The 18,048-nt window shown below is 45.5% G+C and overlaps 1 protein-coding gene across 1 annotated transcript in view; it reads left to right on the top strand.

The window, feature by feature from the left end:
* Positions 1 to 18,048, top strand: part of LOC309560124 (ficolin-1-like) — a 91,339-nt gene that overhangs the window by 30,897 nt on the left and 42,394 nt on the right. Inside the window, exon 5 of the mRNA XM_082263668.1 lies at positions 8,049 to 8,087. Within this exon, the coding sequence (XP_082119794.1) occupies positions 8,049 to 8,087 (39 nt within the window). The remainder of the gene's footprint in view (positions 1 to 8,048; positions 8,088 to 18,048) is intronic.

The raw sequence follows: 18,048 nt of genomic DNA, 5'->3' as shown, positions 1-18,048 counted from the left end.
ACCCCTGCCAAGAGATCAATAAATGTTATGAGGAATACTCTATAGCCGGGGTCCTCAATAGGCGGACTCCAGGCCGTGTCCGGACCCAGACGCGCTTAAATCTGGACCGCTGCGCCGAAGCAGCTGCCTGTTTGTTTTCCAGATCACTGGTTGCTAGATCACCGGCCGCCTGGCGTCTAGCAACCAGTGACGTCACACGCCTGCCACCCAGCATTCACAGCGGAGGATGAACTTATTCCTCCTCGTGCCTCTCCCCCACTCTTCTATTAGAAAGTGCTCTGAAGTGTCTTCTGAGTGAAAGGTGTCTCTTCTCTACAGCAACTGGGAAGACAAGTAAGTGCAGGAATGCTGAATGCTTGCACGTAAAATAAATCTATAATTTTTACTATACAGAACTACAGAAATGTTTTTAAAAAGATTACTGTATTTCACCTGCATATCCACTGCAAATATACAGCAAAAAATAGTTTGTACTACTGTAAACCATAAAATTGAAGTCTCACCGCATTTTTAAAGAATTTTTTTCATTATATTATATGAAAATAATTCTATAAAAATGCAGTGAGACTTAACGGAAACATAAGGGTATTGTGAATTCATATCGTGACTGTTCCTTATGTGCCTTGTATGCTGGAGGACTGATGTTTTTGGCTTTTGTTATATGTACTTTGATGCACTTTTGTACTTTTCTTTCGTGTTTGAATAAATAAAGAATTTGAAAAAAAAAAAAAAAAATGCAGTGAGACTTAATTTTTATGGTTTACAGTAGTACAAACAATTTTTTGCTGTATATTTGCAGTGGATATGCAGGTGAAATGCATTAATCTTTTTAAAAACATTTCTGTAGTTCTGTCAAGTTAAAATTATAGATTTATTTTACGTGCACATATATATTTGTTTTCCATCATTGCCGGCACAATGGCTGAAATTATAAATCAGGCTGACAGGAAGAATAGCTAAAAGACACAACATTCTGTTTGCAGTCTCTCCCATCTATGGATCAAACAGTGTCATATTTCACATATTGGTTGTGTATTTGTATGGCCATTTTTTTGTGTATAGTTCAAAAGTTTTGGGGAATGCCTTTTTTTGTTGTTGGCGTTCTGTATTTGGAATTTGACGGTCACTTTTCCGGACCTCTGACTGAATGGAAAATTGGTAAGTGGACCTTTAAGTTTACATTTGAGTACCCCTGCTGTATAGCATTTTGACCTGAATGGTTCAGTACAATTAGGGACGGTTACAGCAATTTGAATTTTATTTATTAAATGTATGGATATGGCTCCTTTCCTCTCCTTTGGTTATAGGGCTCTCAGCATGGTTGTGATATGGAATCCAATAAGAGAAAGATTTCTATAGCATATTATTGTATGATTTATTGAAAATTTAAAAGCAATTACACGTACAAAGGTAAAAAAAATTCAGGCATGTACATGGACTAGGATTGCCACCTCGGCGTGCATACCAATTACTGGATATGACGTCACTCTATCGTCCCCGCTTGATGCGTTTTGCCCCTCCCACTGGGCATCTTCAGAAACTTTTGTTAGTTTATGAGTTTAATTCACCTTTTACTATAGCAGCAGCTCCAGACACATTTATTTTTTATTTTTATTTTTCTAATCATCTTCCAGGGCAGCATCTGAGAGATAGGCTCGTCCCACCTGAAACAGCTAACGCAATAATCCACCATTATGAAAATCATCAGTCATACCTTCTGCCTCAGTTTGAATATGTTTCCTCTGGATCCACAAGGGCTGCAACTGTTTATTATTTTCCCAGTCTCTGTGCTAACTGCAGGTCAGGGGCAGCATATTGGGGCAAGCTGGCCCCTGACTGAGGTTTCACCTCTACTGAGGAGTATGCAACCATCCCCCCAGCTGGAAAGGATTTCAATGTCATCTCCCCCAAAAGTCTGCACTTGGATTGAGCAAGCTATCCGGTCACCACATCCATTCGAGGGGCCATACCTCCGGCCGACAGAGCAAACAGGCGTCCCATGCTGCTGGAGGAGCAAAATGGCAGCGGGCGCATCATTTCCGGAGCCTCACAGCACTTCCGGTGATTCACTTCCGGTCTGCAGTCATCTTGGGTAAGGCGGAAGTTGGGCGATAGAACGGGCAACGTCTGCTGACGTCACTTCTGGGTGGCGGCACAATGTTTAAAAGAAAAGAAACAAAGAGAAAGATGGATAGACTCTCTTCCCCCAAAGAAGTAGCAGACTATAAGGATACCAGGAGAGCAGATGGCAGTGCAGGTACTTCCACCAACCTGCATGGGGTCAGCTGGGGGCAGGGCTGGAGCTGTTCAGGAAGCAGTTGAAAGGCCCCTAGGTAGGGGTTCTTTTCTGAGGCTGACTGTGTCGGATGCTTCCCCACCCGGCCCTGCAGATCCTGCCTGTCAGGACAGCACTCCAGGGTAAGCCAGAGCACTCTGGAGTCTCCTCTGTCTTTACCTCACTACAAACGGTTTTTCATGTTTGTGTATGGCAACCACTTGTCTCACTGGGTCCTTTGTGCTTATTTGCAGACAAAGACCCCAGAAGAGAAAAGGGCAAAGACCAGTAGCAAGGCATGTGCCTCTTGTGGTCACAGGTTTCCTCCAGAATGGAAAAAAACATTATGCCCAAAATGCATCAACAAAATGGTTCCCAAGGAATCACAGGGGTTCCTTAAAGACATGTTCAACTCCTTCAAGAAGGAAATTAAGAGCACGATTGGGCCCCTACAATCGGCCATAGAAAAGCTGGAGGTTCCAGCATGTTCCAGCCAGACCAGCACCCCATCTACAGCAAGCCACCCATCCCCTCGTGCAGCGGGGAAGAGGTGGACCCAGTGGAGCAGGAAACCAATTCAGATAGCCCAGAATATTTGATTCCTCATTCAATCAAAAGAACGCTCCAGTGGTGGCTCAGCCCGATAATTTACCTCGAGGGATGAAGATGGACACAGATAGATCCAGTGCGGATTACTACGGACGCCAGCACTCTGGTTTGGGGAGCGAATCCGGCAGGTCGCTGCGTACAAGGAAAATTAAACCCCCACTGGTCTCAAGCATCCTCAAACATATGGGAATTAAAAGCCGTAGAGGCGGCGCTAAAAGCTTTCCAACCAGCCATTCAGGGCAAAGACAAAGACAACGCTACAACTGTGGAATACCTGAACAGACAAGGGGGAACAAAATCGACTCGTCTAATGGATCTGTCATTGGGCGAGAGAAACATCAGATCCGTCTCCGCCATCCAATCCATCTAAAGGGAACCGACAACACGCTGGCAGACTTCTTAAGCCGAAAAATCATAAAACAGACGGAATGGTCCTTTAAATTAAGAAATCTTTTTGTGGATCACCCAAGTCTGGGGGGGGGGGGGGGTGCCCGAAGTGGATCTGTTCTCGTCAAAAATAAATACGAAGCTCCCAAAATTATACTCCCTAAATCCCACAGATGAGAACAACGGAGTAGATGCGTTCAACCAAAGCTGGGCTCCCCAACTGTGTTATGCATTCCCGCAACTACCCTAATACCAAAGCTGCTACAAAAGTTCAAGGTAGAAAGGGCAACAGTGATGCTTATTGCACCCCATTGGCCTCAGAGACCATGGTTCAGTCACCTAAAAACCTCAGTACTTAACCACTTCTAACACTTCTCAGATGTGTCGAACCTCCTATTGCAAGGGTCAGTCTACGACCTGAACCACAAGTTCATGAAGCTCTCGGCCTGGTTCCTGAAAGGGTGAGGCTACAGAACAAGGGTCTCTCAAACAGGGTGATTGACACTATTTTAGCCAGCAGAAAACCCGTGACTAGAGCCATCTACAGTATAAAAAAGTGAGGAAAAAGTTTGTCTTATGGTACGAGAACAAAGGAGACCCCGACAAGGGGACTATTCCAGCAATCGTAGATTTTTTACAGGAAGGAGCGGAGAAGGGAATTTCACACAACACTTTGAAGGTTCAAGTGGCAACCCTATCTTCCCACCTAGACATCAGGCTGGCAGAAGACACGCTCATAAGAAGATTCCTTCTCTCATTGAAAAGAGCCAGACCCATGAAGTTGCGCAGAACTCCGACATGGGACCTCTCCACAGTACTTGAAGGATTCCTCTCCACACCCTTTGAACCATTGGAGGAATGCTCCGATAAGTACCTTACACTAAAAACAGTACTCCTGGTGGCGCTTGTGTCAGCAAGGAGAGTCAGCGAAATACAGGCTCTATCTATGATAGAATCTTATTGTCTAATTCTGACAGATAAAATTATCTTCACACCAGACCCAGCCTTCCTACCAAAAGATTCTTTAACTTTCCACAGAGCTCAGGATGTGGTTATCCCCTCCCTTCCAAGTTCGATGGATAGCAAGAAAAGAGATACCTACAACAAGCTAGATGTAAGAAAGATCATGATAGCTTACCTCGAGAGGACTAAAGAATGTCGAAAAATGACCACACTATTCATTCTCCATGCAGGAGTCAACAAGGGGAAGCCGGCCTCGAAAAGTACGATAGCCAGATGGATATAGCTTGCTATTCAGACAGCCTACCAAGCACTAAACCTTGCCCTGCCGAGCGGAGTCATAGCACACTTGACCAGAGCTCGGGCATCATCAAGCGTAGAAAGAGCGGGGGCAACACCAGAGCAGATCTGCAGGGCAGCGACATGGCTGAGCCTCAGTACCTTCGCAAGGCATTACCGCATCAACCAGCTGTCTAGTCAGGACCAGACATTTGGCAAGGTGCTCCAGACTTTTTTCCTTCCCTAGTAAGTATTGCTCGGTACATCCTCTCAGATGCTGCCCTGGAAGACGATTATAGAAAACACAGTTAGGTACCTGGTAACTCTTTTTCTAAGAAGTCTTCCAGGGCAGCACTCGTTCCCACCCTAAAGAACAAGACAAAAAAGGGTTTGCAGATTCTTTAGCTTCCTGAGGGTTCCTTCGGTGCTTTAATATTACTGAGGCAGAAGGTATGACTGACGTTTTAATAATGGTGGACTATTGTGTTTCCTGTTTCAGGTGGGAGGAGCCTATCTCTCAGATGCTGCCCTGGAAGATGTCTTAGAAAAAGAGTTAACAGGTACCTACCTACCTTTCTTTTTATTTTATTTTTAATTTTTAGCATATGGTTCACGTACTCACACGTATAATAAGTACTTATAACGTACAACCATAGCCTGGGTATTTTATATGGCCTAATTTATGTCATTGCTGTTAAGACATTATGCTAAATCAGCCATTCTCAACCAGGGGGCAACTAGGGGTTCCTAAGCTATGGCTAACTGACCTGCTATCTGATGGTGGCTACATAGTTCTAGGTCTAATGCCACTTGGCAGAGCTAGCCTTATGACTGCAAGGGTGTCATTCTGGTCACTCCTGTAAGGGGTAGGATTCTTCCCACTTACAATCCCCAATGTAAGGGGCATCATCCCGATGACCGCTAATTGACTAATCATACCATAACAAGGGTGTCCCTGAGAACTGAAAATTATTTTGAGGGTTCCTCTGGGGTAAAAAGGTTGATAAAGGCTGTGCTAAAGAAAATAACATCTCTCTAAAGAGTGCCAGGACAAGGTCATCCAGTGCCCAGGACGAATATGTCAAACTGCGCCTTCCTCTCCTCTCCGTTTATTGTGCATTTGTCACTGTCCATTCAATATTTAAAACATTTTTTAAATAAAATAGGTTTAATTAGGACATCAGACAATTCCAAAAGTTTTCATTGCTGAAGAGTCTTACAAAGGCTGCAGCACTGCAATGAGGTGGGAGACGATGACCACCGGAGAGGTGAGAATAAAAGCTTTTCTATTGAAGGGGCATTTCTTCTGGGCTTTATTTCAGCCCTACAGGGTAATTTTAACAAGCTCCAAAAATCAAATATCAACACAACCAGGTACCTACATGTATGTTTACTGAGCTTCAGGAATACGCCAGCAGCCCCTCCTACGTTTGATTTCAAGTGATAATTCAGATACTTGTACAGCTTATGGCATTTGTTACATAGTTACATTGGTCTAACTACCATACCTGTGGGATTCCCCTGGAGGCAGGAAATCAGTGTAGTTGGCAGCACTATTCCAGTGATCTCCACTGACTTCCAGGTCTTTTTCTTTTGTTCAATACATTTTTATTGAGATATACAGAGTATAACAACAATATAACAATGTATATTCAGTAGGAAAACAACTCAAGAAGTGCATCATAAACATGAAACTTTAAAACAAAGGTAACATGTAATATGTAGAAATACTGTCAAAAGTATTCTACCAGGTACACAATATGTAATGTCAATGTAACCGACAGTTGTGTTTTAAGATTAACGATCATAAAGAAGGAGAGAATGAAAAGGGGAGGAAGAGAAGTTGGAAAGCCAGAGGAGAGAGTGAGGTAAAGAGGGGGGGGGGCAGAGGGGGTGCCCTGCTTTCATGACACAGACAGTCAACCATTAAGAAGACTTAAACCAGATTATGGCTGAGACATAAGCATGGCGTACAATGAGAAGTGAGTAAAGGATATCCAGCAGGCCCGTATCTTGTATGCTTTATCAGATTGCTTTCGACTCGAGTCATATCTTTCTTTATATTCAAGAGTCATATCTTTCTCTATATTCAAGAGTCATATCTTCCTGGCTTCCAGGTCTTGTACCGAGCGTCTGCCCTGCTGCATTCTGAACAGAGGAGCTCAAAAAGGGCGCCATTCACAAAAATGTGTTGCATTTAACAACGAATGCAAAGTGTTCTCTGACTGAATGCGGTGGAAAGGTGGGGCAGTTGTGTGACCCTCCTCACCTTATCCAATCAGAGAATGCTTTGCATTCATTGAAAAAATGCAAAGCATTTTCTGAATGGTGTCCATACTGAGCAGCCAACATGGGACCTGGAAGCTAGTGGAGATCACTGGAGTAGTGGTGCCCGCTACAGTGATTTCCAGGTTCTAGAGGAATCCCACCAATATGGTATATGCATAGTTACGTTGCCCAAGCTTGACCAATGTAACTACAGTATGTATGAATTACCATACCTGGAATTCTTTAAAGGAAACATATCATGAAAAACCACAGAGGCAGCCATCACTGAGCAATAATTCTGAAAGCAAAAAAAAGCTAGTTGCCTGGCTGTTAACCATTAACTTCAAAACGTTAAAGTAGAACTATAGGCAAAACTTTTTTTTTTCATTTTGGATAGAGTAAGGTAGGGTTTTATCGCCATCTTTGTCTTACTATGAAGATTTCCCTTCACTTCCTGTCCCATAGCCAAACAGAAAGTGAGAAGAAATCCCTACAAGTTAAGGGACTTCCTTGGGGACCCCCAGATCACTAGAACTTCTGTCCCCATTGGAAAATTTCCCTTTTATTTCTTTTTTGGGGACAACCCAAACTTTGGGATTTTCATTTACTTTCAATGATAATGATAAATAGGACAAATAGAGAGGGTGAATCTCCTTTATGGGGGCACAGACAGAAGTAAAAACAGACAGGGGTTCTAATCCCTCTACACTCTATTCAAAATAAAAAAAAGGTTTTGCCTTTAGTTGTTCTTTAGGTCAGTAACCTGGAACAAATATGCGGATCAGGATTTCTGGCCTTTCTTTCACTTTCCTGATTTGCACATGCCTTATGAAGGGGTCCTGCAAGGCTCTGAAACGTTACTTTCGCTGTAATAATGTGATTTCTGAATAAAGCTTCGGACCCATTCTGGAGATCTATGGTGTGTTGGTGATGTTCTCTTACTTTGACTGTCTTCCGTTCCAGCCAATGGTCCTGCAGCACCCACTTACACATACAGCCATTTCTTCAGGAATGTGTGCATTTGATTTGCATACATATTCCAGATGACTAAGAAAGTAATATATGTAATTGTGATGTCTATATAGCCATTTTGCTTGATATCTATATATTATCTGTGACTGCATTGTATGCCCTCCTTACATAAATAAAGAATTTACAAAAAAAAGAAAGTAATACATATACAGAATGTCTAGTAGGTCACCATGAATCCAACACAGATCAGCTCTCTAATATACAACTGACAGTCAAAATTCTGTATTTCTCACCACAGGAGACAGAGGAGACCCTGGATTACCTACTTCTTTGTATGGTAAGTTTGATGTTTCCAAGGAGAATCTATTAATCTCTATTACCACACATGACATTCATTTAATGTAGCTTTGAAGTTAGTAAAAGAAAGGCATCATAAGAAATCATCCTAATGGGCAATTATATATATATATATGTAGCACCCTCTAGTGTGATAGAAGTGTAAATATTTTTTTTTTTTTAGAGCAGGTAAATTGTTGTGGCTTGGGTGAGTTTTCCTGGCTTGGGCAGAGATCCTGGGAGAGCTGGGTGACTGACAGGCAGCATCACTGAGACCTCCCCCCTACTTCTCAAACTTACTAGAAACTTCCAAAAGAATGTGAGGGAAAGTAAGGTGGGACTGCCTGGAGTACTCATGAGGGCCCTGACTAATCCGCAACAGATGGGATGGCAGGGGGCAGGCCCCCTCAAATACTTAGGGTCAGCCCAGCTAATGCAGTGGAGTTCAGGTGGAAGTTGGAGATAAAGTGTTAGGCTGTTGGAGGCCTTCGAGAGTAACCCCCTAGTCTGGGCTCAGGTGCGGAAGGGACCCCTCTTCAAGACACACACAGGGATCTTGACCAGGAGGCATGGGAGCAAGGAGAGAACAGTGGGAGAACACTGCAGGGTAAATTTCCAGGGAGGAAGACAGCCAGGAGGGCTGGTGAGTGATACACAGTCAGGAGGACTGACAGGTACGCCTGAGAGGACTGGGAGAGAGCAGTCTGGTATGGATGCAGAGTCAGTCTGGAGGAATGTGGTGGAATGGGCAGGAGAAAGGGGCAGCTGCAGCCAGGTGGGCTGGCGGTGCCTGAAGAGGTGGTACTGGGAGCAGTAGTCACAGATAGGACAGCTGTGCAACTAGGACTTACTTTGCTACTGGTCTGATTGAGCTTTTTATTAGGCCATCAAAAAAGTGCCAGCTGGTCCTGAAAGTTGTACTTCCAAGAGCAAGATTATGCTGGAGGTAGAAGGGGAAGTGTATATACCGGATGTACAGTATCTCACAAAAGTGAGTACACCCCTCACATTTTTGTAAATATTTTATTATATCTTTTCATGTGACAACACTGAAGAAATTACACTTTGCTACAATGTAAAGTAGTGAGTGTACAGCTTGTATAACAGTGTAAATTTGTCATCTCCTCAAAATAACTCAACACACAGCCATTAATGTCTAAACTGCTGGCAACTAAAGTGAGTACACCCCTAAGTGAAAATGTTCATATTGGGCCCAATTAGGCATTTTCCCTCCCCGGTGCCATGTGACTCATTAGTATTACAAGGTCTCAGGTGTGAATAAGGAGCAGGTGTGTTAAATTTGGTGTTATCACTCTTACACTCTCATACTGGTTACTGGAAGTCCAACATGGCACCTTATGGCAAGGAACTCTCTGAGGATCTGAAAAAAGAATTGTTGCTCTTCATAAAGATGGCCTAGGCTATAAGAAAATTGCCAAGACCCTGAAACTGAGCTGCAGCACGGTGGCCAAGATCATAAAGCCGTTTAACAGGACAGGTTCCACTCAGAACAAGCCTCGCCATGGTCGACCAAAGAGGTTGGGTGCACGTGCTCAGCATCATATCCAGAGGTTGTCTTTGGGAAATAGACGTATGAGTGCTGCCAGCATTGCTGCAGAGGTTGAAGGGATGGGGGGTCAGCCTGTCAGTGCTCAGACCATTGTAAGGTTCTGGCACTCTCAGTGCCTCCTATCACATTTATTCCGGGTGATTTCCATCTACCTAGACAGAAGAAACACATATAGGTGTGTTTCCCTTTAAGGCTGAAGCTGTCATCACCCAGCGCCGGACTAGATGGCTATTTAGGGCGTCGGTTCTCACTCACATGTGTTCGTTCAAACACCAGTACCTGGATACTAATCTTGCTTGAAGCTTCCATGCTTGCAAGCTCTCCTCGCTGACGAACCTCGCTGCACTGATCCCTGCATCCTGCTACTGGATCATCCGCATCTCCTGAGCGATCCTTCGGCTATCGCTATTAGTGCTAAGTACCCCACAGGGGAAATCTCTATAGACTTGTACTAGGCTTACACTATTTAGCTCTGCATAGCAAGGACTGTCTTTTACATCTGCATAACTAGATTGCTAGCTCTTGAGGCTACTGCTACTATTTCCTGCACTGGGTTGATCTCTCCTGTATGCACCTGCTACTCTGTCATCTGTTATCATACATGATCGCTAACCCTTCCTGCATCCATCTGCACTGTCTCACCTCAAGTGTCTGTCACCTACCACTTCCACTCAAACCTATCCCTAAGACCTTTATCATTGTCTTACCACATGTATATAAAGTCACACTAGGAACCAGCTTAATTACTGTGTGTATTTACTGGCTGAAATAAGACCTTCCATACATGATGAGTCATTGAGGTTGGGATTGGTATCTCAGCATATCTCCTACATGACTACTGACGTGGAACTACTTCTGCAGCTGAAAATCCACACCTTATAAGAAACGCAAGGAGCGTTACAGATTGAACGAACCCAAAAAATGGATTCAGCAGAAGTAGCCACTCAGGTGACACAATTAAAACAGCAGGTATCTGCGTTAATACACGCACTTGCTGAATTGAAAAACGACAATCAGGCTCTGTCGCAGCAGGTAATTAGACTGACACAACTTACCTCTGCACAGTCTCCTGAACCCAAGATAAATCCCCCTTTGGTATTTACAGGCGATCGCAAAAAATTTCGCGAATTTAAAAACGCATGTGAGTTACTTTTTTTGCTAAAACCTCGTACCTACCTTACTGATCACATTAAGGTTTGTACTATTATTTCTTACCTATCAGGCGATCCTCGAGCCTGGGCAGATTCTCTTTTTGAAAAAAACGACCAGCTTCTCAACTCCTATGCCTTGTTCCTGGCAGAGCTCACTAGCCTATATGATGACCCCAATAGGCAGAGTACTGCCGATCTTCAGTTAAGATCCTTGAAACAAGGAAAAAGGCCTGTAGAAGACTTTGTCGCAGAATTCAAGAGATGGACCCTTGATTCAGGATGGAATGATGCATCTCTGAAAACCCAATTTAGGCTTGGCCTATCAGAAGCCGTCAAGGACGAGCTCGCCCGAGCAGAGATGCCAAAAACCCTGGATACATTGATACAACTCAGTATCACCATAGATAGAAGACTACGAGAAAGGAAGTCTGAAAAAATGGAAATGCCATTATCCAGTTCTTCTCAGAATTCAGCTATTGACCCCACTCCTAAACCCGCTCCAGGTAACCACAGACCCCGGCTACCTAAGGAAAAAAGGAGACCTAGTAGATATGGTGATCCTGCCTGGTCATGGTCCGAGCCTGCCTCAAACAGTCGACCTTGTCACTCTGACACATCCCATTTGGACCCTGATCCTACAGAGATGGATGAGGAGCCTATGGAGATTGGTGCCATACATGCTAGGTTGTCCTCACAAGAAAAAAGAGATCACAAGAGAATCTGTGGCCTTTGTTTTTATTGTGGTGAAGGGGGACATTTCATTACATTCTGCCCAACCAGACCCCATAGGCCTAAGGCTCTCCCAATGGAGGCCAGGCGAATCCGAAGGGTCTTCCCTGAAAAACAGCCTGGAAATTATCAAGGCTGTTGCCAGACCTGTCCCCGTTCTATATCAGTGAAGGACACCCAGAAATTAACAAATATTGGAATAGATATTCCTTCAACTCCAGTGAACTTTATACCACGTTCAAAAAACCCTCCTGTACCACCTCCTGAGGATACTCCTATTTTCGCAAGCACATTTCTGGCTTCCGATGAAAATACAGAGATTCTTGCACCTGACTGCGTACGTGCTTCTAATGGCACGGTGGTATGTAGGAAGGATCTGAGGATGTTTGAAGAAGCATTGGTTGCTAGGACTACTAGGATTACTTCGGATGGTTATGCGTCCGATTCTAGTGAGGGGTCCATGTAGCAGACACCCTAACAACAAGTCCTATCCGATTCTCAGATCGGTTACCAACCTGATCCGATTTTCATATCGGCAAACAAGTGATCCGATTTTCATATCGGCAACAAGTGATCCGATTCTCAGATCGGTTACCAACCTGATCCGATTCTCATATCGGCAACAAGTGATCCGATTCTCATCGGTTACCAACCTGATCCGATTTTCATATCGGCAACAAGTGATCCGATTCTCAGATCGGTTACCAACCTGATCCGATTCTCATATCGGCAACAAGTGATCCGATTCTCATCGGTTACCAACCTGACCCGATTTTCATATCGGCAACCAGTCTTATCCGATTCTCGCATCGGCAACCAGTCTCATCCGATTCTCGTATCGGCAACCAGTCTTATCCGATTCTCGTATCGGCAACCAGTGTTATCCGATTCTCGTATCGGCAACCAGTTTTTTCCGATTCTTATATCGACAACCAGCCTTAGAGGCCTTCCGGAGCCGGCCTTACAGGGGGGGGGTAATGTAAGGTTCTGGCACTCTCAGTGCCTCCTATCACATTTATTCCGGGTGATTTCCATCTACCTAGACAGAAGAAACACATATAGGTGTGTTTCCCTTTAAGGCTGAAGCTGTCATCACCCAGCGCCGGACTAGATGGCTATTTAGGGCGTCGGTTCTCACTCACATGTGTTCGTTCAAACACCAGTACCTGGATACTAATCTTGCTTGAAGCTTCCATGCTTGCAAGCTCTCCTCGCTGACGAACCTCGCTGCACTGATCCCTGCATCCTGCTACTGGATCATCCGCATCTCCTGAGCGATCCTTCGGCTATCGCTATTAGTGCTAAGTACCCCACAGGGGAAATCTCTATAGACTTGTACTAGGCTTACACTATTTAGCTCTGCATAGCAAGGACTGTCTTTTACATCTGCATAACTAGATTGCTAGCTCTTGAGGCTACTGCTACTATTTCCTGCACTGGGTTGATCTCTCCTGTATGCACCTGCTACTCTGTCATCTGTTATCATACATGATCGCTAACCCTTCCTGCATCCATCTGCACTGTCTCACCTCAAGTGTCTGTCACCTACCACTTCCACTCAAACCTATCCCTAAGACCTTTATCATTGTCTTACCACATGTATATAAAGTCACACTAGGAACCAGCTTAATTACTGTGTGTATTTACTGGCTGAAATAAGACCTTCCATACATGATGAGTCATTGAGGTTGGGATTGGTATCTCAGCATATCTCCTACATGACTACTGACGTGGAACTACTTCTGCAGCTGAAAATCCACACCTTATAAGAAACGCAAGGAGCGTTACAACCATACGCTACACACTGCATCAAATTGGTCTGCATGGCTGTTGTCCCAGAAGGAAGCCTTTTCTAAAGATGATGCAAAAGAAAGCCCGCAAACAGTTTGCTGAAGACAAGCAGGCTAAGGACATCGATTACTGGAACCATGTCCTGTGGTCTGTTGAGACCAAGATAAACTTTTTTGGTTCAGATGTTGTCAAGCATGTGTGGCGGCAACCAGGTGAGGAGCACAAGGACAAATGTGTCTTTCCTACAGTCAAGCATGGTGGTGGGAGTGGCATGGTCTGGGGCTGCATGAGTGCTGCCGAAACTGGGGAGCTACAGTTCATTGAGGGAGCCATGCATGCCAACATGTACTGTGACATACTGAAGCAAAGCATGATCCCCCTACCTTCGAAGACTGAACCGCTGGGCAGTATTCCAACATGATAACGACCCCAAAAACACCTCCATGATGACCACTACCTTGCTAAAGAAGCTGAAGGTAAAGGTGATGGACTGGCCAAGTATGTTTCAAGACCTAAACCCTATTGACCATCTGTGGGGCATCCTCAAACGGAAGGTGGAGGAGTGCAAGGTCTCTTAACATCCACCAGCTCTGTGATGTTGTCATGGAGAAGTGGAAGAGGACTCCTGGCAACCTGTGAAGCTCTGGTGAACTCCATGCCCAAGAGAGTTAAGGCAGTGCTGGAAAATAATTGTGGCCACTCAAAATATTGACACTTTGGTCCCAATTTGGACATTTTGATTTAGGGGTGTACTCACTTTTTTGTTGCCAGCGGTTTAGGCATTAATGGCTGCGTGTTGAGTTATTTTGAGGGGACAGCACATTTACACTGTTATACAAGCTGTACACTCGTATATAATTTAAGGTGTGTCTATAAATGGATAATACTCAATACCATCTCTTTAACAAATAGGTACCAACGTCCCCATATTATACTGTATATTTAGACAAATATAGCTCTGAATAAACAAAGCTCTCGCCAAAGCGAGGAATGATGAGGGCTGGAGACCAAAAGGTGGGACTTTATGGGTACCAAATAGAAATTAAATATTAACCAAAATATATATAAAAATATCTGTACACTCACTACTTTACATTGCAACAAATTTGTCACATGAAAAGATATAATAAAATATTTACAAAAATGTGATGGGTGTACTCACTTTTGTGAGATACTGTATATAGTTTTATCCCTGAAGAAGTTTTGCTATCTTGATCAAATGGGCATCCCATAATATCCCTATCCCCATCCAAGTTTAATACCCCTAATAAAAACAAAAAACAAAGCTATAAGGACTGATTCCTGACTTCAGCGTGTGCAGAAAACTTGTGTGCCTGGCTGTGCAGTGTGAGAGATACCCTTATTCACCAGTGGCTCCTACAGGGTTAATGCTACATATAATATAAATTTTCTTTACTTTTTTAGTTCATCTTAAAAGTATTTCTGTGGTCAAAGCGAAAATTCCTATTTCTCTTTCGTCCATTGACGGACACAGTTCCTGATATTCTTAACCATTGGGTTATACTGCCCCCTACAGGAGTAGGACACTAGGCACAAAAAAGTCTGGCTAGGCCTATCGGCAGTTCCAGGGGGTATACTCCCTCTCTCTGCAATAGGTTTTTTTCTGCCTAGTCAGGAGTAAGGACCTATTTCCTTGCTGGGATCTCTATTCCTGGCAAGATTTTTTCTTTTAGATAGATTTTTTTCTCCTGTTTTTTTCCTGTGAGATCTACAATCAAATGCCGGACTAGGCGATGGGCTGGATAATCTAGATCCAGTGGTCACCCCAGTCTGGCCAGTAAGCGCGCAGACCTCAGCTCCACGCTAGGTCAGCCACAACATAGCCCCACCGAATAGGGGCTGGCCTTCAAGTTAAATGACTCGTGAGGTCGCATACAGTTCCTACTGGCCAACAGCCCCCCATTTCCATGGTGAGGGGTTCTCCCTGAAGCAGTGCCTGCCTGCTTCCTGGTATGGTGAGTAGCTGTCCCCCCTCTCCCCCTGGAGGGTTTTGGGGGGGACTCCATGGGACGGTTGGACCTCAGGTTCCCCTGTCCCCCCATCCTAGCCCCCCTCCACTAATGCTGGGGCTGTGTGGGTGGTCTGGTACACCTCCCAGGGTGGGGGCCGGAGCGATGGGGGCAGGGGTGCGCCACTGGCGACCTAACGATTGACTGTGCGGGGGGGCGGGTTGTACCTGGTTGGGGCTTCTGCCAGGGCCCCTGTCCTGCCTGGTCCTGTCCTGAGGCCTAGGGATTCCTCCTGGTACTGCGCGGGGCCGACATTTTCTTGTAGCCTTTGTGCTGCAATGCACAGCGGACATGTTTGTGTAGTCCGGTGGCCATTTTGCGGTGGTTTGCCGTAGAAAATAGTAGAGCCCTATGGGTGGCAATTTCAGTGGTAGGAGCCCCTCCTCATACCCTGGTGCTGACTCCTGAATCCTTTCCTTTCCTGATCACCGTACGCGCAGTGCAAATTCTCCTGGTGGCTGCGGTGCCTGGTTTCTGTGGGGTGGTCAGTCTGGTGGGGTCCTCTCCCTCTCTGCTGAGGATTGATTGGAGCTCCATGACTGGCAACAGGGTGAGTGGTGGGGGGGTCCCTTAGTAGTGTGTTACACTTTTTTGTGGGGTCCCCCTGGTGACTCATGGAGTCTTTTAGAGCGCATCTCCCCACCTGATCCCCTCTCTGAGGCTGCGGACAGACCATCCATTGACGCACTGACGGCAGGCCTGGAGTCCTTTGTGTCCTGGGTGGAGTTGGCTTTTGGGCGACGGGCTGGCAAAAAAGCACCCCCCCCCTCCCCTGCCTCATCTATCCCCTCAGATCCTGAATCTGATTTGGCCGCCACGGATGCGGGTCACCTTGCATTACTATGCGCCCTGTATCCTCATATAGCGAGAAGGATTCCTCCACTTCTGCAACCGCGCACGAAAAGGTGCTGGGGGACGCACTGATTTTATCTGTGCGTGAGACCTTAAAGATAGAGGATGCAGCTGCAGCTGCGACAGAGGCGCAGATCCCCTTTGGCACTCACAAGCCATCCAGAGCGGCAAAGGTGTAACCTTTCCCCTCCTATTTTGACAGAATTATCACTACAGAGTGAGGCGACCAAAGCGTTTCCCTTTGGGATCCCTAAGCGCTTTGCTAGGCGATACCCCATTAAGAAGTCCCTGCTTAAGGAGTGGATCCTCTGGTTTCCAGATTAAATAAGGCAATTATGATTTTGGTTAAAGAGTCCCCGGCCTTAAAGGACCCGGCTGACAGGAAGGCGGAGGCTGTAGCCCACAATATGTATACCCTGGCTGGTTTGGCACCAAGGCCGATATTCACCATTGCCCTGGTGTCGCAGACTCTGACCAAGTGGGCTAAGCTTTTATGCTGTGACCTGGAGGGGGAACAGCTCCCCCCCTGTCTTTACTGAGCTGGCGGACCAGATGGTCCAGGGGCTGTAGCTTATCTGTGATGCCTCTTTGGATGCGGCTCCCCTAGTGGCTTGGCTCTCTGTTTCTACAGTGGTCCTTACAGTGGCGTGTCTTTTGGCTCAAATGCTGGTCTGCTGACCTGACTTCTAAAAAGGCCTTGACTGATCTTCCCATTTAAGGAGATCGCCTGTTTGGTGCTACCCTGGATGACATCATTAAAAGTCTCACAGGGGGGAAGAGTACCCTTCTTTCACAGGCTACTAAGGGCAAAGACCCTCGTCATAGACGTGGGCCCTCCTTCTGGGCTCATAAGAATTTTTTTTCGTCCTTCAGGGTTGACTGACAAGGGATCGAAGACTTTCAGGGCCTCCTCTGGAGTTCACCAAGTGAACTTGGTCAGGCAAGTCAAGAGCAGGCTCCTCCAGACCCGAGGACATGGCCCCTTCCACTTGAAGGTGCGCCCTCACCCATGTCTGGGGGGGGGGAATCTTTGCTGGTTCCCCGGACCCGTGGACTTCCACGGTACAAGACAAGTGGGTCCAAAAAGTCATACGGTTTGCCTACAAGCTCGAGTTGCATTCTTACCCTCCGGAAAGGTTCTTTCCTTACAACGTGCAACTGTTCCCGGTCCGCTTACAGGCTCTTTTTGGGGAGGTGCAAGACCTTTTACTTCAAGGGGTGATTGTCCCAGTTCTGACTTTGGAACGTTTTCAGGGGTTTTACTCAAACCTGTTTACAGTCCCCAGAAAGGAAGGCAAGGTGTGTCCAATCCTGGACCTCAAGGTGCTGAACTGCTTGTACAGGTGCAGAAGTTCAGAATGGAGTCTGTTCGCATTGCGGTGGTTTCCCTGCATCAGGGGGATTTTCTTGCCTCCATCGACATCAAGGATGCTTACCTTCAATATTCTAATATGTGTCTGTCACCAGCGCTTCTTCCGCTTTGCCGTAGGAGAGGAGCATTATCAGTTTGTGGCGTTACCCTTTGGTCTCGCCTCTGCTCCTCGGGTCTTCACGAAAGTGTTGGCCCTGTGTAACGCTCCTGCGTTTCTTATATGGTGTGGATTTTCAGCTGCAGAAATAGTTCCACGTCAGTAGTCATGTAAGAGATATGCTGAGATACCATTCCCAACCTCAATGACTCATCATGTGTGGAAGGTCTTATTTCAGCCAGTAAATACACACAATTAGCAAGCTGGTTCCTAGAATGACTTTATGTATGTGGTAACACAATGATGAAGGTTGAGGGATAGGTTGAGTGGAGGTGGTAGGTGATAGACACTTGAAGGGGAGACAGTAGCA

This window comes from Pelophylax lessonae (assembly GCF_965119305.1).
Source record: "Pelophylax lessonae genome assembly, chromosome: 7".
Lineage (NCBI taxonomy): Eukaryota > Metazoa > Chordata > Amphibia > Anura > Ranidae > Pelophylax > Pelophylax lessonae.
The sequence above is the reverse complement of the archived record's forward strand: the minus strand, read 5'-3'. Positions and strand labels throughout refer to the sequence as shown.